Consider the following 19566-nt stretch of genomic DNA (forward strand, 5'->3'; position numbering starts at 1 on the left):
CGAACATAAAACATGATTTCAAATCAATCTAAAACACCTTTTTGGAAACGACTAGATGAACCGAAGAAACACCTCTAGATTTATTGGTACTACTTATTAGAGTATATAACATATTCTGAGGCCTCATTGTTTGCAATAACACACACGGTCATTAAGAAAGTTGTAAATTGTTAAGATAATAAATCTTTATGAATAAAAGATATATAGATAAAAGTTTTAAAAGTAATGAGAATATTATCTAAATAATCCCTCCATTTTAATGATTTTGTCCCATTTCATTTAAATACGTTTACGAAGACAAATATTAAAATCTTAATATCTCTAATGATGTATAACTAAAAATTATATAAAAAGCTAATATTAATAATCCTTGTGTTGAGACGAATTAAATAAGATTTCACTTGACTATGTTTTAACTTATAAATTAAGAATAAAATACAAATTAAGAATAAAATACAAATTAAAAGTGAACTGTAAATAGTGTTAAAAATCAAATGGGACAAAGTTACTGAAACAAAAGTAATATAAAAGAAGCTAATGAAAATAAAAATTTTGAAAACCTCATTAAAAACGGACATGACTATATGTATTTATTCTCCCATCAAAATATATGAAAGGCCATGTTCTAGCTTGGTTGGTTTGCTTTATAAACACGTGAGTTTCTATTGTATTAATTCTCAATTATTGTTTCATTTAATTTTGAAGTTTCTTGATTTGATCTAATATTATTTTGATTTTAATTTCATTTTATATACGATTGTAAACTGTGGTATGTAATGGATTTGTTCAAACTAATACATATTGTTTGATTTTTTTTATATATGGTTGACTTTAAATAATGGGTTTTGAGATTTGATTCAACATTTATGGTTATTAAAATTTAATTTTTGTTCTTCTAAAGTGGTGAATGCTCTTAAGAATATGCAAGTTGAAACATGTAAAGTATGTTAAAATATTCACTAATACAACTCATGTATTATTTAAGGCTTAAGGTTTAAGTGCTTTAAGATTATAAAAAAAAACGAGACGAAGTAAAGCAGCTTAGAAAAGCAGTGCTAGTTTGAGAATTGAACCACGCATTCGAGCGCTCTAGGTGCTCGTTTGAGCATTTTGTCTTTTCATGAGGCAGAGAAGCTATTTTTGCTAAGGATATTCATTTGGATATGATCATTTGTTAAGTATTTCATACTACATGTTGATTCAAATTATAGAGACATTAGCATCAATGTATGAAAAGATATTTATAAAATTAGATTTTTGTTGACGAAATAATTCAGAAAGACCCTAAATGAGAGTATTGTTGGAAAATTCAAAGTATGTTACGATATTTCTAAATAAAATATATCTATTGGGACAACTTGCTTAAGGCTTAAAATCCAAGTGCTTTAAGATTACAAAACAAAGTGACGCAGCTTAGGAAAAGAAATGCTCATTTCGGCACCTAAAGTTCTCGTTCGAGCACTGAGCCCTTCGTGTAAGCACCCTAGATGCTAATTTGATCTTGTCCTTTCACGAGGTAGAAAGTTTAGAAGTTACTTTCGCTAGGTACGCTCTTTCAAGCACATGCGTGCTTGTTGATTAGCGAGTATGTACAATAAAAAACGCACTTAGTCGTGTTGCTTTATTGATATCTAATTTTTCTGCACGGTTGATGAGAATAAAATTATAGTATGATTTTTATAATTCTATAAATAGAGGCGTGTTATGTGTATTGATTAAATTGAATTTGATAGAAAGTAGTACTCATTTGTTTCTCCTTTAACACATGAAACTAGTATAAACCATAACAATTTGATGAATTTGATTATGGAATGGGAAAATCATCTATGGAAAATCGTATTTGATTAATTTGCAAAAGAGCTCAAGTACCATAACAATTTGATGACAAATTTGTATCATACAACACCAATAAAAAAGAGAAGATACAAAGTTTAGTTTCTTGCTATCTCACTAATGTTAATGATACACCCTTCCTTCCTCTGCATCAATTCATTTGTTACATTGGGTATTCTGGCACAAAGGGGGCTTTTTTGTATTCATTTTCCTGCAAGCTCGCCTTTCCAAAACTGCGGCAGAGAACAATATACCAGCAGGCAAAAGAGATAAGTCCAGCCCACGCCACCAGCAGAATCTATGGATCAACACCCAACGAAAAGCCAAGTCTGTTCTCAAGCCATTGGTGCATGTTCACGTATAGTATCCGCCAACTTATCTCTTTCCTCCTCGTTTTTTACTCGTATTAAAAACGTACGAGCAATAGCTTTAACATTTTCTCCACTATCTTCCTGCATAGTGAATAAGAGATTCATATGAGTTGTACTTTCAACTTAAGGCTATATGACAATAGACAACCCCTTTACTGAATAATGGTTGCTTCACATGGCTGGACATGGTCTTAACTTTCTTACAGAAAAAACCAGACTAGAAACAAGTAAGAATTTGAGAGGAGCCCAAGATGGCAATAGTGATACACTATAAAGCATCTAGTTTCAATAAATTAACGCCAAACACAACTTGTAGGCAAGAAGCAAAAGAGAGGAAACTGTTAAATACCCGCAAGCATAAGAAAGAGCTACTTATGGGTTACTCAAACAAAGAGAAGACGAAAGATTGGCGTAACTAGCAAGGAGTTAAAAGGTCGTTCTTAATCATTTGAAAGAGTGTCACCAAAAAGCAGTAGTGAACCAAAAGTAATAAATTAAAGAAAAATTGATATTAATAATACAACCTTTCACCCATCCGCTATGTGATCCCTATCAGCATATCATATCAGTATGCTGACAGCAAACTAAGGGCAAAGGTTCGATCCAAAGGTGGGATTATTCACGGCAGATGGGTGAAAGGCTGGATTATTATTATCAATTTTTCCTAAATTAAAAGACTGTAAACTAGTGCAATACCGAAGTATGGAATATGGTCACAATGGCATTTTTCTGCAAACTTGTCTTGATGCCAGGGTATAATGAAGCGTTAAGCATTATCCTTCCAACCTACAACCATTAAATTACATATAGAAACACACAACAGCACCGGTCAGAATTGCAAAAGCATGGTTGGCATCGAGCAAGGAGAAAAATATCATAGACGTACATCATTACGGACAAGTATCCTTGGTTTGGATTCCTTTGTACCCTTCGTAGCAGCCTCCAAACATTTGATGAAGAGTTTGCCAGCACCTTTATCCTTCCATGGCTCCTTGTCAGCCGGATCAGTTGACTGTACAAAGACAGAAAAAGGAAAGTTTAATAGTAAATGCAAATAAGAAAGTCAAATTGCATATGTACAGGAAGAAATGATAAAGACATGAAACATATCACATGGCCAAAAGAACATAATTTATATAATACAGGAAAAAATATTTAGAAATAAAGCATCAAATACACAATTAGTAATAGCACTGATCTCACAAAGTACATGAAAGCTAAGTCACAATCTTTTGGGTGTTATATCTCAAGTCACAATTTAAAACATACAGATTGATGCAAAATAAGCATGTCTGTTCGGACACCAGGATATATGTCATCAAATCTACCCAGGGCTTTGAGATTGGAAAGACATGTAATACGGGAAAGCTTTTTTCAGACGTCACCTTTACATAGAGCTTGCATTTGGTTTCATGCACCACAGTGATACCTTTCTCTTCAGAGCTTTTCACGGATGGGCTACTTGGTTGCTCGGGTTCATTATCTGCAGATCATATAAATAGAGAAACATTCAGAAAATGCACAACTCAATAAAGAAAAGACTCAAACTTCATATGACAAACCCTGAGCCATGACTACAAATAAAGTTAGAGAAAATTCTTACAAGCAGCACACATGAGCAGCACTTGGAAGCCAAAAATAATTAGAGACAAAATTTGACTTAATGTTACATGCACACATATTTCTACAATGCACAATATTGAACAGGGAAATGTAGGAATATTAATCCAAAAAATTGTCACAATTTCTTCAAATAGGCACTAACAGAAGTAAAACGACGTGTTACAACCATCTTAAACACAATCACAGAGCTCAAACAAAACATCTCTTATATATGAAAAGGTTGAAAATGGAAAGATCAACAAAATGAACAAACCATTAAGAGAACATTGACAACTAAATTACAAGATAATTTGAAAAACCCATATGCTACGATTGAATAATTGGATTTTTCCAGTATATGAAAGAAATAGACCTAAGTTTTTCAAAATATTTCATCTTAGACAAATCATAATCAATAACCAGTTCTTTATGAATCAGAATTCCTCTAAATTAATTCTGATCAAATGTCGAAAACAATTCGTGAATTTAATCAATCAATCAAGTCCAAGGATTTCTAAAAAATTTACAAACAATTCGGCTTTTCTATAAAAATTAAATATAAATAAAAAGTTAATTAAAAATATAATCAAAATCCCAGAGTAGAGGATTCTGTCATATACCGAAAATAGACAACAATGCAAAAGCTATGATCCCAAAAAATGGATTCGGCTACATAAACAGTAATCATTATTCGGTCCCAGTGCTCATTCAGTTTTTCTCCATTCATACCTATACACGAGATAATATACCTACATAATACTACTATAATATAAACTTGTGACAGATGAGAAACTTCACGATATAAATATAAATATGCGCTAAGAATGGATGACAGGAAATCTCCGGTTTAAAAGGAAAAATAATTTGAAAACTATTACTCGAAATCACACACAGGGAAGTCGGTTAGGGGTTTTACATTTTATCGCCCTCCATTCTGTATCTTTACAATAGTTTTTGCGTTAGACGTAAAAAGGGATACATATCATACCATCATCCACGTCCTCTTTATTACTTTCATTCGTAGCATCTGGTTTATGATTCCCTGAAAGAACAAAAGAAAACAATGATTAATTATCATTGGATCAACAAAACGTTTATAAATAAGTCACTTTACCATTTTCTGCAAAACAATAGCTCATAGCTTTCTGAAAGCATTAATGATATTTGTTTCTTGGTAAACTTATCATATAATTATGTCAAGAGTAATGCCTACCAAACGTGAAAGTTGCTTGACCATTCGAGGGAATTCCAACATTGAAAGAACCAAAAGATGGTGTTTTATTTGGGAATATTCCCGAACTTGTAGACTTCATAAAGCTGGTAGTAGTTGATGAGGTTGCTTGATTATTTGATGATACTCCAAAACTAGGTGAAGTGAAAAGACTACCAGTTTTTACAGGTGACACTGATTTAGTATTCAAGGATACTCCTGAACTCCACGAAGTTACTGGAGGAGCACTCGTATCTTGTGAAAGAGCTTGACTACTCGCAGATAAACCGAAACTCCATGAAGGCGCTGAACTTGTTGAGCTGAGAACTGAGGTTGTGCTAGATGTGCCGGAGTTTGAAGGAGGTATGAAGCCTGTGTTGGCACTACTACCAAACACAAAAGTGCTAGATTTTAGATCCTTGATGTTTGTTTCCAGTGCCTTTTGCTTTTCACTGACCTGGGTTCCCAAAAAAGATGTACTACCTTCACTATCAGTCTTTGCTTTTAGCCAATTGACAACATCAGTGAATTTCTCCTGTTGAAGATGAGGCATAGAAATAATTGTCACAGACAATAGGAAAAGTCAACGGAAAATGAGGAACATAACTAAGAAAATATACAATAAGAACGGGAGTATTAGAGTATAAGACGCTTTGGTCAAAACTCCATGAGAAAGATTTGAAGAGTAACAATGAAAATTTAAAGCTTACTACATCCGAATTTGTGAATCTACTTCTATAAGTATTCAGTGATTTCCCCAAGTGTTTGACCTTCCATTACTAGAAAAAAACATTTAAAAAAAAAAAAAAAAGAAAAGCTCCACAAAATCTTCTATTCTGATCACTGAAATTTAAAGATGTTCCCTTCACTGAAATATGAACAAACTAATGTTGGTCGTAGCTCGTAGGGAATTTAAAACTCTGAAGTACCTATAGCCTATAGACCTACGGTTATGGCACAACAAGAACAAATTAGCTCCTCATTATTAAATAAGCTAAAAGCCTAGGAACAACAAACTCAGATAAACATCCAGTTTACACAGCATAAAAGCATCTGGAACAGCTTTATTATTTCAATAATATATCCACCAAAATTGAAATATAAGATGCAATAAATTGCCCAGCAGTTCATTGCACATAGGTCGATTTACCAATAGATACTCCCTCTTATTCTAATCAAATATCCCATTTATTTTTTGGCACTATTCACCAATCACTCTTAGTTTGTATTTGATTCTCAGTCTATAAGTCAAAACATAGTCAAGTGTATTTTATTTTCAATCTATAAGTTAAAATATTGTCAAGTGAAATCTTGTTTGATTCGTCTCAATGTAAAATATTATTAATATGAGTTTTTTAATAATTTAACCAAGCACAATTAGTGATATTCAAAATTGAAATAGTGCATCGACAAATAAGCAAAATCAAATGAAACATCGATTAGAATAGGAGGGAGTATTTTACATGAACACGTCATTTGCTAATTGCTATCATAACAAAAAACTGACGTTTTCGATTGACACTTGATTGCAAACATCATTCACATAAATAAGAGGCGCACATAACTTAATAAGCCATTTCACAAATCAATTAAAATCCGAAATCAAAGAAATTTAAATCTCTAGCCATTGGATTTTCTATGTAAAAGTCTTGAGAGTAAAAGTGATTTGCAATTGATTAAGCAATCCAACCAAAAATTTTAAATTTTTTTGGTTTTTCTTTCAGATTTAAGGTTGATGTTCCTAATTCGTCAACAATTACCCACGAGCGACATAGTGCATGTCTGACGCCTTCAAGAAATGTGAAACACCTTTCCGTGTTGCATGCCTGACGCCACCAACACTAATAAAAGCACTTTTCTAGCACCTAGAAGAACTACTTAAATCTAAGAAGAGCAACAATGATAGGATAGAGCAAACATTCGATTTTGGTCGCGATTGTGGTATCGTCATGGTTATGTAGTAATGTAGGTGTAAATGTTATCGTAGCACCAAATATCAGTCAAATGAAATGCACCTTAAACCAGCCTAAAATATGATTTGTTTACACAGTATGCGGATCTTTGCAAATTTCCGGACCAACTTAACATGGTATCAGCACCGACAGTTTCCGATTAACTGGAAACGAAAAATATCGATTTCCATAAAAAAAACATGCGGGTTCAATAAGAATGACGTTCCCACCAAATTAAAATGGGCTCACATGTGAGAGGGTATTGGAAAAAATAACCCTACATATGATCCCACATCGAAAAATTAGAGAAAGGTTGACTAATATATAAGCTTGATGGGCTACTCCTATTACCAATTGGTTTTGGAATGGAACTTCATCAAGTTTATGTGTAGCCAATTCTTCTCTTATGTGGATCTACAAGCCCAAATTTATCTATTTCATATCCTTGTGAGGTTTGGACCTTAGGTTTCATAGCGACAATAAGATGATCATAGGAATACGTGATTTAAGCTAAAATAGCAAAAACTACTTTTATCAAGATGATTATAACCAACATTTTTTCAGTGACTTGACAAAAATTATTAAGGACCATCCAATGAGGATGGCTGATGGCCAGTTATATACCCATTAGTGATTTGGCCAAGCGTCGAACCAGGGTCTATGGCTTTCGAAATTGCAATTCACCAAAAATGGACATAAAATAAACCAAAATTGATCATAATTCACTTGTCTCCATTTGCAAATTTAACAGGCAGTAGCAAATCCCAATACATGATACAGAAACAAAGATAGATCTTCACATCTAAAAGAGACAAGTCATACCCGTATGTTGGAAGCCTGGCTTACGTAGTCCTTGAGACCATCTTCCCAAAGTTCATCTGGATGATCTCGTAACTGGCATTGCACCCAACTGTCAACATCAATAAGCAATATATTAGAGGGTTCATAAGCTCAAATCATTCTCTAGCAATAAAAGAAAACGAATTTCAGTACTAAGAACAGAAGTCCTTTACAGGTGTAAACTTTAATTAAACAGGAGAACCAAACAAAAACATGCAAGGTAACCTGACCACAAAATAACCGATAAAGTAACTCCACTAAAAAGAAGATAAACCTTGCGAATTCAGTATTTAAAGCCCTCACATGTTGTTGAGCAGCCTTGCGCCGATCCAAAGATGGTGTTGCAACTATTTTCACTTCAGGTGATGGTAAGACTGCAGTTTCTTGACCACCTACTGGAGATTCTGCTACGGTCTTTTTGCTTTGAAACTGCATTAAGAAAACGAAGGGGATTGTAAATATTGACTAACAGACAATCTTTTAGATGAACCCTGAATTACTTCATCAATAATTAGTGTTTTACAACTCAGTTGACTAAAAGCTAAAGCCAAAATAAAACATTCATAAGTATATACCTATAAAAGGCGTGATTTTAAAGTCTAAACAGTTCGCTAATTAGATCCATACATAATTTGAGAATATGTATCATCTAACAAGTAAAGCATTTTACAAATTTCAATTCACTTTGCATCCTTTCTATCCAACCTAAAAAGATTTTAAAGAGATCAATATTTATCCCTACCCAACATAGTGCAGTCCTAAAAATGTGTTTCGGTGAATGGGAACAAGCTAACACCATATAACATAATGAATTGCAACACAGATGAGACCCACCACCTAAACAAAAAGGAAACTATACACAAGTACCAAATTTGAGAGGCAAATCCAATGCCTTTTGTGCATTAAAGAATCATAAGGATTTTAAAGGTCAAAAGCAATTCATCCCCATTTCTAGTTAGTAAATCATCGTAAATACTAATATATTTCTTAATTAGCTATGATCCCTGCATACAAAATCAAGATATTCATATGCTTTTCATGCTGGATTAAACACATTTCATTACAACTCCTATGCTTATTCAAAGATGACTTTAAACCAAACATTATCTTCAATCGTCAAAGTATAAATTTACAAACTTCACGGAAAATGTGAATATTTGATTTATGGTATTATAGATAGTAACCATGGATAGTATTCACGGGAAAAATCCTTAACTGTTAAGTTTCAATCGTACATTGTTTAAGGATCTAAGAGAATCAGATAAAAAGAAATAATAATGTAATTTTAAGAGTAAAAATGATTTGCTGAAAATTGACTAAACCTCCTCAAAAGTCTTGAGAAGTAAGACACCTCATGAGTTTCAACGAACTCCCTCAAAAGTCTTGGGAGGTAAGACACCTAACGAGTTCTTATTTGGTATTAAGTCCCAAGATGAGTTTGCGCCTCTAGATAAGACACCTAACCAAGTGCCACTACCCCAATCCAAACTCTTATTTGGATCATTAAAAATTCAATGCAAACTCTCCAAGCAACTTTAACTTCATGAATGAAACTCAAATTCAAACATGATACATATATCCTATATTAAGGGCATAATCTTGCTTGAGAATAACATGTATGCTTTGCAAACAAGAAATCAACCGCTATAGACACAGAAAAATCAAGAACCATCATTTTACTGGTAATCATGAATTCACCTAGAGGCCAATATATCGTATGTTATCAACCTTGCTTGCAAAATCACCAAAACATAACAAATCTTATAAACAAACAAAACAAATACATACAGATACAGCTAAGAATACTATGGTAGTCAATCGTAAGTTAACAATAACCACAGATCCAGATATCAACGTAGCACAAAATTTATCAGTACCTCAATTTCCAGCACAATATTCCTATTTGCTTCTTGCATATATCCAATGCACTAAATTAATCCTCAATATCTTATCATGCATAAAAAAATTATAGAAAGTTAATAATATTAAAATCAACATTGAGACATATCAAATGATATCTCACTTGACTATATTTTAATTATAGATTAAAGACAATACTATCATATCTATAAATAAAAATATAATAATTAATATTAACTGCAAAATACGTTGTCATAATTCTCTATAAAAAAGGAAAAATTACCTACAATAATCCAAACTTTTCCTCATTTTCCTACAATAATTCCGCCTATCGATTAACCATGAATAATATCAACTTTTAAGTCACTCAACGAAGTATGTTGTTGCCCAATTGTTAACTTGTAATTATAGGTTAACTTTTATTAAAAATAAACGAAAAATACAAATAAATAATAAAAATACTAAAAATTAAAAGTAAAATTAAGAAAATTAAAAGAAAATTCACCTCATCCCCATCCCCTTCCCCACTGAAGATGTCAACCTCCAAAGCCTTATCATTGTCATCTATCCATCCCTCCCTCCCTATCCCCACACACCGCACTCCACACCCTTATCTCCACACACTCCCTCCCCCTATCCCGAACCCACTCCCCTACCCCTATTCCAAACCAAAGCTCAACCACTGAAACCCCCTCACAAAATAGAAAAGAAGAGGAGGGAGATGAGCTTGGCAAAACAGAGGGAGGTGACATGGCTTCGTGGTTCGGTTTGGGTTACAAACAGTGGTGGGCATTGGTGGGAGAGGGGGCTTAGGTGATCGCCACTAGGTTTTGAAGGGTAGACAATGGTGGGGGTTTGGGTGAGGCAAAGTAGTGGCAGTGGTGGAGGAGGAACTAGGAAGGGTTTTGTTATTTTCTTTTACTTTTTAAAATACATTAAATTTTTTTTTTTTTGCCAACTTGACCTGTTGTAAGAGGTTACAGATAACCCCAGTTTAGTTTAAGCAAAGACCCATTAAAGTTGGGATTATTCATGATTAATCAATAGATGAGAATATTGTAGGGAAATCAGGAAAAGGTTGGAATATTGTAATAATTTTTCCTATATAAAATGCATGTGTTACTTTGTCATGAAATATTTTCCTCCAAAATCTCATCATTATTATTATTATCACATTTTGAATTCTTATTAAAAATCAATAAGTATTACATATCTATGTTGATGACTCCTTTAAATTGAAGATAAACATTAGTAACAATGTAAGTTTCAATTTCTTATGTAAATAATATACTATTTTCTTAATTTTAACAAGTAGTTTAAAAAATAATCATCACCGTGTGATAAACACGGATACTGACCTAGTAAGTAAAAAAATGATCCATGAATAGTGTAAAAAAAAGGAAATGGGACACCTGAGAGAGTATCTAAGAACTAGAATAAAAATTCAAATTTGTTATAATATATTCAACTTATCCGATACACTTGTAACTATGTGCATTGTGTCTCAGCGCACAGGCGTACATTAGTTAACATTTCTATAATTCTATTATTTTGTTTAATTTCTTATTTTAGACCCCTTTGTTAAATTGGGTTGGACTCATTATCAATACTAGCATATAATAGGAAAAACACGAGGTGCACACTTTATAAGCCAAGGAGATGGCAATGGGAGAAAGGGCTCCAATGACTTATAAAGTGTGCACACTATCTTTTAATTCATGAATGTGGGACAAAATATCCCAACACTCCTCCTCAAATGTGAGCCCCCATCCAGTTCACATGCGGAAGTAATTAATTAGGGTAGGAACGCTATTCCTTTTGGACCAACAATCCATTTTTTAATCGAATATTCGACTCGGATACCATGTTAGACAGTGAAAATGAGTTTCTAAAAATAATTTCTTTTATTGCTTATGATTTTCTGCAACAATTGATTTTAGAACGGAACCTCATCAGGCTTGTGTGAAGTCTAACTCTCATTTTGTGCGGGTGTTGTTGGTACAAAGCCAATGACAAATTTATCATGGTATCACAGCCGACGATCTCCAATCAACTGAAAACTAAAAAAATCTACCTTTCACAAAAACAACTTGCAGGTTTATAAAGAATGGTGCTCCCGCCCAATTTAAAAAAAAAAGCTCACATGTGAATGATGGATAGTTGGAAAATAACACATATATAATTCCACATGGAAGAGATAGAGAGATATTGACTAACATAAAAGCTTGATGAGCTACTCCTCCTATTATTAAAATAAAACCTCATTGGACGGATTTATGTTCAGTCAACTCTGCCTAATAATAAATTTATCACCCAAAACATTGTTTTTTCAGACTGTAAATTAAACGGGACCTAAAAATAATATTGTGCATTGGCTACCTCTATCTAAACACTAACCTACCTATTTCAGTCCAAAACCATAAAGTTCAACTAAAAACACATCAACAAATTTCTACCCAGCAAAGATGCATTCAATCTATCAAACTCTAACAAATACTTGTGAAAATTTCTTTTTGAACATTTTTAATATTTAATTTTATGCTTTTGATAAACCAAGAATACTAATTCCAGCCTCCACACAGCTCAATCAATGCACTCGCGAAAATAAATCACTAAATATTAAAAATCAAATAAAAATATAGACTAAAGTAACCAGAGTATTCAATCAAACAGCTCATTAACATCAACAAAGGAAAAATAATGCAGCTTTTCGAAATTAAATGTGGACTTACAGGGTTATCATCAGCATTTGAACTTAAAGAAACACTTCGACGCTTAGTACCAATCATTGGATTTAATGTTTAGATATGCCAAAAGAGAAAAGGAATGACAAGATTGATTGAGATTTAGCAAGAATTAGAGGACAGAGAAAAGGGGGAAATAGCTGGGGATTTATTAGGGTTTTTGCTTCTTTGGTTCAAATAATTTTGGGGATTTTTTAATCCTGCTGACTGCTGAGTGAAGTAGAATTGTAGGACCGTAATTAATTTTATTTATTGAACAAAGAGGCGGACTAATAAAGTAATAATGAAGTTTTAAGGAAACAATGAAAGATGCAATAAAATAAGTTTTTTATTAAAAAAGGTAATGATAATTATTATAAATAATTTTAGGTTTTCAAAAAAAATCTGGTATAGAAAATTGGCATGAATATTTTTTATATATATTTTAAATTCACAAGAAAAAATCTATGATAAAATAATAAAATATAATTAATTCTTATGTTTTTAAAGCAAAAACAATAATGAATTACATAAAAAATATACAAGATTCTTTCTTATAAAAAAATAATAAAATATCATTTTCCGTAAAAAATTGCTAAATAAGCTACGGGAAATTTTAATTCCCAAAATAAGCTTTTTCGTGTCCAAACCTAAGGTAAGATTGTTCGCTATTACTAATTGCGAACAACAGAAGAAAAAAAAAAAAAAAAAAAAAAAAAAAAAAAAAAAAAAGAAGTTACTTTGTTCGCTATTAGTAACAACGAAAAACCCTAACCTTAGGCTCGAATACAAAGATGCTCATTTTGGAATTACAATTTTTTGAAACTTCTTTTGAAGATTTTCTGTTTAAAAAGCTTATTTAATAGTTTATTTCTTTTTTAAGCGAGAGATGGGCTATCATTTACTTCTTTCGTCCAGCATTTTTTTATGTTTCGTATTATATTTTTTTATTATTATTTACGAAGAATTTTTATTTTCTTTGATTCATTTATAAGATTTATTCTCTTTTTTTATTTAATTATTAAATATTTACATTTCTTTAAAAAAATAGAATTTCCTTTTAATACTATATATTAAAGTATATATATCCAATTAGAATTATTTGATTTATTATCTGGTTTTAAAAATCAAATATTCGTTTTTAAACCAGATCTGAATTGAAATTTTAATGAAACCTATTATCCATTTTTGAATTTTTTTTTTTTTTATATTCTTTATAGAAAGACTCTATTTATGCATAAAGACTCTATTTATGCTTGTGAGCATCCAATAATATTGTCAAAATCATTTATTTTTTGAACTATAAAATTAATTTTGGAGAAAGAAATATAAGTTGACTTAAATGTGTGTACAAAAACGTAAACTTTTTAAAAAAAAATTTTAAAACTCGAATAACTGGTATTCAATTCAGGGTAAACCAAATATCCAAATTCTAAATATCCAATTTTTCTGAATTATGATTTTTATTATTCGAAAACCTGATATTCAAATTTTTGAATTCGGATCAATTCAACATTCGATTTTAAATACCCAACTTAGCAAGTTATTAAGTTTTATTCATTTCATTTTTGTTTCGGTAATAAAACGAGAGAAGTGCTAAAGACAATTAAAATACCTGGAAATAAGATGTAGTCGGGGACAACTGTCAGTATTCTAAAAGTACTTATGATCCTTCTGTTGATAAAACCTCAAATCCAGCAATACAACATTAGCCTTGCCCGGGGGTGGTTTTCCGGAAAACCCCTCCGACGCTCAAATCAGATCGGGAAACCGAAAGTAATGAATATATGATAATTAATGAATGCAAGATAAACGAATTGTAAGATGACTTCAAATCATGAAAGAATATTTTGTTAAGTATAGATTGTAAGTAGGAGGGCGGTGTATTTTTGTGGAGTAGCTATAGAAATATATAAGCTTAACCGGGTGCAAATGATGTATGCAACATGTATTTATAATGGTAGAATGGAGGTTGGATGGTGAATTAATATGAGAATCATGGGTATGATGGTTGGGTGGTAGGTTATGGTAAGTAGTGGGTAGTTATTTTAGAAAGTTATTGGATCAAGGTTGGTGGTTTAAGGTTTGACTAAATTAATTACGGTTTATTTATTTGACTCCATAACATTAGCCCCACGCATAAAGAGTGATAGATGAGGGAATTTAATGTAGCGAGGGTATCAGTCTTTATGCGGAAAAAATCATACCTGTGATGCAGACCAATAAAATGTTCGGAAGAAACCATGCAATAAGGTCCGAATAAAATAAACTTCGAATTCTTGCCTCGATGGGCCCATGTTGGTGGAAGCCCCATAAATTTTAAATGTTTGGCCTTTGGACCACTTTTGATGATTTGGCTTTAGAGCCTGATATGATGATTCGACATTTGAGTCTGATATGATGATTTGGCATTTGAGTCTGATATGATGATTCGACATTTGAGTCTGATATGATGATATAGCCCAATAGTCAATCACTTGGGAGTTAGATAAGGAATCATATTAGGTGAATCCTTCGAAAGCATTGATAAATATTCAGATCGGACATAGGCCTGCATTGCCCAGCCGTCAATCACCTGCGACTTAGATAAAGAATCATACTCGGTGACTCCTTCGAAAGAATTGATGAATATTCTGATCGGACATAGGTTCGCTTAACAAGTGATCGAGTTATCAAGCTAGGTGATACTCGCAAGGATCCCACTTTCAAACTAGGTGAAAGTTTAAAAATTAAGATAAATACTTAGAAAAAATATCATCCAAAATCAATCATTTTGGGACTTTAATAATAATACGACTTTCAAACTAGGTAAAAACTTAGATGATTTCATAATATGACAAATAACGCCCATATTTTGGGACTTCAATAATAATAATGACTTTCATACTAGGTGAAAGCTCATATGACCTTATACATTCATCATTAAAAACCACATATAAGTAAGATCCAATATAATTATAATAATAATGGTGAAGTATTGAATTCCCACGTAGATATAATAAATGATTCGTTCAATATGCTTCAATATCATACATGATCACTTTTCACATTGACCCATGAATACAACAAATACAAAACACCCGATATATATTAATGAATAAAAGCAAGAATAACCATATAATCATCATCAGATTTATGCAATATATTCTTTACTTGGCAACACTAGTTAAAGATTTGCGTCCTTTATGTAGCATTTCATTAGAAGCGATGGTGATGATTTTGCTCTTGAATCTCCTGAGATTATTCTTTTATGGGTGGATGGTTTGAATCACTGTCATATCATACTCGGATCCAGCCAATACAATCAATGTAGGTAGTTTTTCGGGGATCTGATATAGATAATTTGAATTATTGTCAGATCGTACCCGGATCCAGCCAATACAGTTAATGTAGGTAGTTTTTCGGGGATCCGATATAGATAGTTTGAACCACTGTCAGATCGTACCCGGATCCAGCCAATATAGTCAATGTAGATAGATTTCCAGGGATCCGATGTAGATAGTTTGAACCACTGTCAAATCGTATCCGGATCCAGCCAATATAATCACAGTAGGTATTTTTCGGGGATCCGATGTAGATACTTCGAACCTTTATATAATATAAACTGTGGTAAAGGATGGAGTTCGGTAGTTTTTGTCACGTGGAAATGGGTTACTTTTTTATTGTAAGATTTCTTTTTACTAATAATATTAATGCCGAAAACAATGGCACAGTGAATTGCTCAGCTTGACACCATGATTATACCAAGTAACACCATAAGTCCATAACCAGCCCAAAATTTGTTGGACCCTTTATCTCTAATATTATTTTTAATATTATTTTTTTTGGAGTAATATTGAGTTGGAACAGATAATCATATATAGAAATAAAGAAAGCAGCTCTAAATAAATAAATTAAATTGACTACTTTCCGAAAATAACCTGCCAAAAGATTAAAAAACCGCGGAAAAATAACATGATCTAAAACCCAAGATAATCTAAGTGTTGACAATCATGTAAAAGACATAAAATTCATCCAATAAATGTAGAATAATTGAATGTGAGCAGGAGTAAAGAAGATGATAAACTGATAAATTATGTTCGGAGATAGAGTCAATTTTGAAATTCAACTAAAATTCAGAAAATTTGACAGACAGATTAAACATAAATGAATCGATGTCGTATCTCGTTGAACATCGACATCACATGTTTAATTAGAAACAGAAACTGGAATCAAAATCCACAGAGAAAGAAGCTTAATACGGTTAGATATTTGGAAAAGTACAATCAGACATATGCAATTTATAGTTATACGAAAATCATTTACCAACAATTTGAGAGGCTAAATTATGAGAATATTGGGGAAATCAGACTCTTAGATTGGAAAAAATAACAGGCGAAGATTGAGAGAATGGTAAGTGAAGAGTTAAAGATGGGAGAGGAAGATAAATAACGGTCAATCATTCATTGTTATCTAGTGGTTTTTTTTGTTAGGAAGAGCCCGAAAGACATGAATTTTATGTTTGTAATCCCCCAAAACGGTGCCAAACTGTTTTGGTAATGAAATGAGAAAGTGCTAAAGACAATTAAAATACCTGGAAATAAGGTGTAGTCGGGGACAATTGTTAGTATGCTGACAGTGTTTATGATTCTTCCGTTGATGAGACCTTGAATCCTGCAATACAACGTTAGCCTTAACCGGGGATGGTTTCCCGAAAACCCCCTCCGACGCTCAAGTCAAATCGGAAAACCGAAAATAATGAATATATGATAATTAATGAATGCAAAATTAACGGATTATAGGATGAGTTCAGATCATGAAGAAATATTTTGTTAAGTATAAATTGTAAGTAGGAGGGCGGTGTATTTTTGTAGAGTAGTTATAGGAATATATAAGCTTAATCGGGTGCAAATGATGTATGTAATATGCATTTATAATGGTAAAATAGAGGTTGGATGGTGAGTTAATGTGGGATTTATGGGTATGATGGTTGGATGCTAGGTTATAGTGAGTAGTGGACAATTATTTTAGAAAGTTATTAAACCGAGGTGTATGGTTTAAGATTTGACTAAATAAATTACGAGTTTATTTATTTGACCTGATAACAATTTTCATAATAGACTTTTGTTTCTTACCACCCATAAAACTATTACTTAGTTCAAAAAAGAACGTGGTTTTATGTGTGGATGAAATCGTAGCCGTTAATGTTGTGATTATATCAACTTTAATTTTGGGCGTGGATTAGTTAGTCAATTTTAATTGTGGAAATTACGGAATACCGAGAAGATTTACTTGGCGTACCGTTCGTGAGCCAGATGCTTTTTGGTAGTCAATCGGATTGTGGCCTGTGCTCCTCTTGGAAATTTTGTAAGTGGAGGGAGTAGCCTTGTGTTAACATAATTACTTAGTCTTGGAAATTTTGCTTAACGTATGATGAGTGTTTGCCAAACGGCTGGTAGTTGATAACTAATTACAAAGGTGATTTGATCAGATGATTTTATTAACTGGTTTAATTAGCTGATTTTGAACCCATTATCATAAGCAGTTTGTTCAAAAACAGCTTATTTACAACACTAAGTTGTTTTAACCAGCTAATTAAACAAAGATTAGCTTGACTTATTTGACCATTCAACTGCCTATTTATATCAAAATAAGCTAAAATTGTCCAATAAACTATATTGCTAAACACCCTCACAGTCCAACTTTAATTTTAATTTGCATATACGAATCCACGTTAGATAGTCAAAATATAATTATCATACTTCGATTGAGAAACAATTTAGTCAAAAGCATCAACAAAATTCTATCATAATATCAAATACTATAATGTATGCTAGCTTTTGTTGTAGAATTTGAAATGGTGATTTAGCTTGAACTTCTTAAACTCACTAACCCTTCATTAAGTACATTAATCTATCTCTATAAATTATCCATAAATTATCTTTGTTAATACGAACATCGCATCCACAAAATCAATCAACTCAATTTAATAATCCTTTTAAATTTGTCTTTATAAATTCTTATTCACCCAATAGAAAAAATGATTACTAAGATGTTGTTTGGCTCACTCAAGCATAGTTATATTATTCTTTTTTGATTCCACTTGATGTATAGATTTTTATGTATACTTCTTTTATTTTATAATATTCTTTCCTAATATTCTTTCCATTTGGAATATTTTACCTTAATGAGAGAGAAATTTAATTTATATTTTTTGACACATATTTAAAAGATAAAATATATTCATGTGAGATTTCGTTAGATTAGTCTTATTGTGTACTTTTTTATTATGTACTATTATTTATAATTTTTTATTATATGTATTTAGAGACATTGAAGTTTAATATTTGCTTTGAAAATTGTGCAAAAAGTAAAAAAGAAGAACAAAAAAGAACGGAGGGAGTACTTTTTATAATTTTGTATGAAACATATTTATAGATACTAGTATAAAAACTCATGCAATGCACGGAGTTATAAGTATACGGAGTTATGAGTATGAATATATAAAAATAAAAATTTCTAAGATATGTAATATTCAAATTAATTAACCATTTGTTTTTATTAGATTGTATGATAAGATTTAAAAAGTTTAATTTTAGTATTCATATTAATTTAACCATTTGTTTTCTATGTTAGGTAAATTTAATAAAGTATTACTCGTTATTTTACGGTATATAAAAAAATTTAAATCAATAATTTATCTAATATAGCTCAATCTAAGCCATAATCATTCGGTTTATTTTGTTTTAAAAATGGTAAAAACTCAATAAAATTAATTTTTAGAATAGTTAAAAATGACTGGATGATTAATTTTACTTGTCACGTAAGCCAACATTAATCAATAAAATAATTCCATTTTGTCGAACTCTATAAAATGACATATGGAATTTTCCATTCTTTTTTATAAATTGTATGATTGAAAATCAAATTAATAATAAATGTAATAAACAATAAAACAAAGGAGCATGCAAAAGTTTGTAACAAAAAAGTCAAAATATTAATCCTAAAAACTTGGAGAAATGGTTTGAACTCAAGACCTTAATATAAGTTTACTAGCACCATAAAACACATAATATGATTTAAGGAAATATTGCAAACAAACAAAAACATTCTTTAAACTCCAAAAAAAATCTCCCTCCTTTTTCTCGAGATAGAGAAAAAAGGAAGACTAAACATATGGAAGTTGAACTATTTTT

General features: G+C 31.6%; 1 protein-coding gene across 2 annotated transcripts; it reads right to left on the bottom strand.

Moving 5' to 3' along the window:
• Positions 1-1825: 1825 nt before the first annotated feature.
• LOC130800528 (nucleoporin NUP152-like) lies at positions 1826-12636 on the bottom strand. 2 transcript variants are annotated; one of them, XM_057664119.1, is made up of 10 exons: positions 12401-12636; positions 9686-9755; positions 8083-8237; positions 7791-7878; positions 5020-5551; positions 4795-4848; positions 3590-3687; positions 3091-3216; positions 2901-2990; positions 1826-2285 (listed from the first exon to the last, which is right to left on the bottom strand). In XM_057664119.1, exons 2-10 carry the CDS (start codon positions 9722-9724, stop codon positions 2169-2171), a joined length of 1299 nt encoding a protein of 432 aa, XP_057520102.1. In that variant the 5' UTR covers positions 9725-9755; positions 12401-12636; the 3' UTR covers positions 1826-2168. The 2 variants fall into 2 exon arrangements, with proteins under 2 accessions (XP_057520102.1, XP_057520101.1); XM_057664118.1 differs by lacking the exon at positions 9686-9755.
• Between the last annotated feature and the right edge of the window lie 6930 nt (positions 12637-19566).

The sequence above is a fragment of the Amaranthus tricolor genome, chromosome 14 (assembly GCF_026212465.1).
Source record: "Amaranthus tricolor cultivar Red isolate AtriRed21 chromosome 14, ASM2621246v1, whole genome shotgun sequence".
NCBI lineage: Eukaryota > Viridiplantae > Streptophyta > Magnoliopsida > Caryophyllales > Amaranthaceae > Amaranthus > Amaranthus tricolor.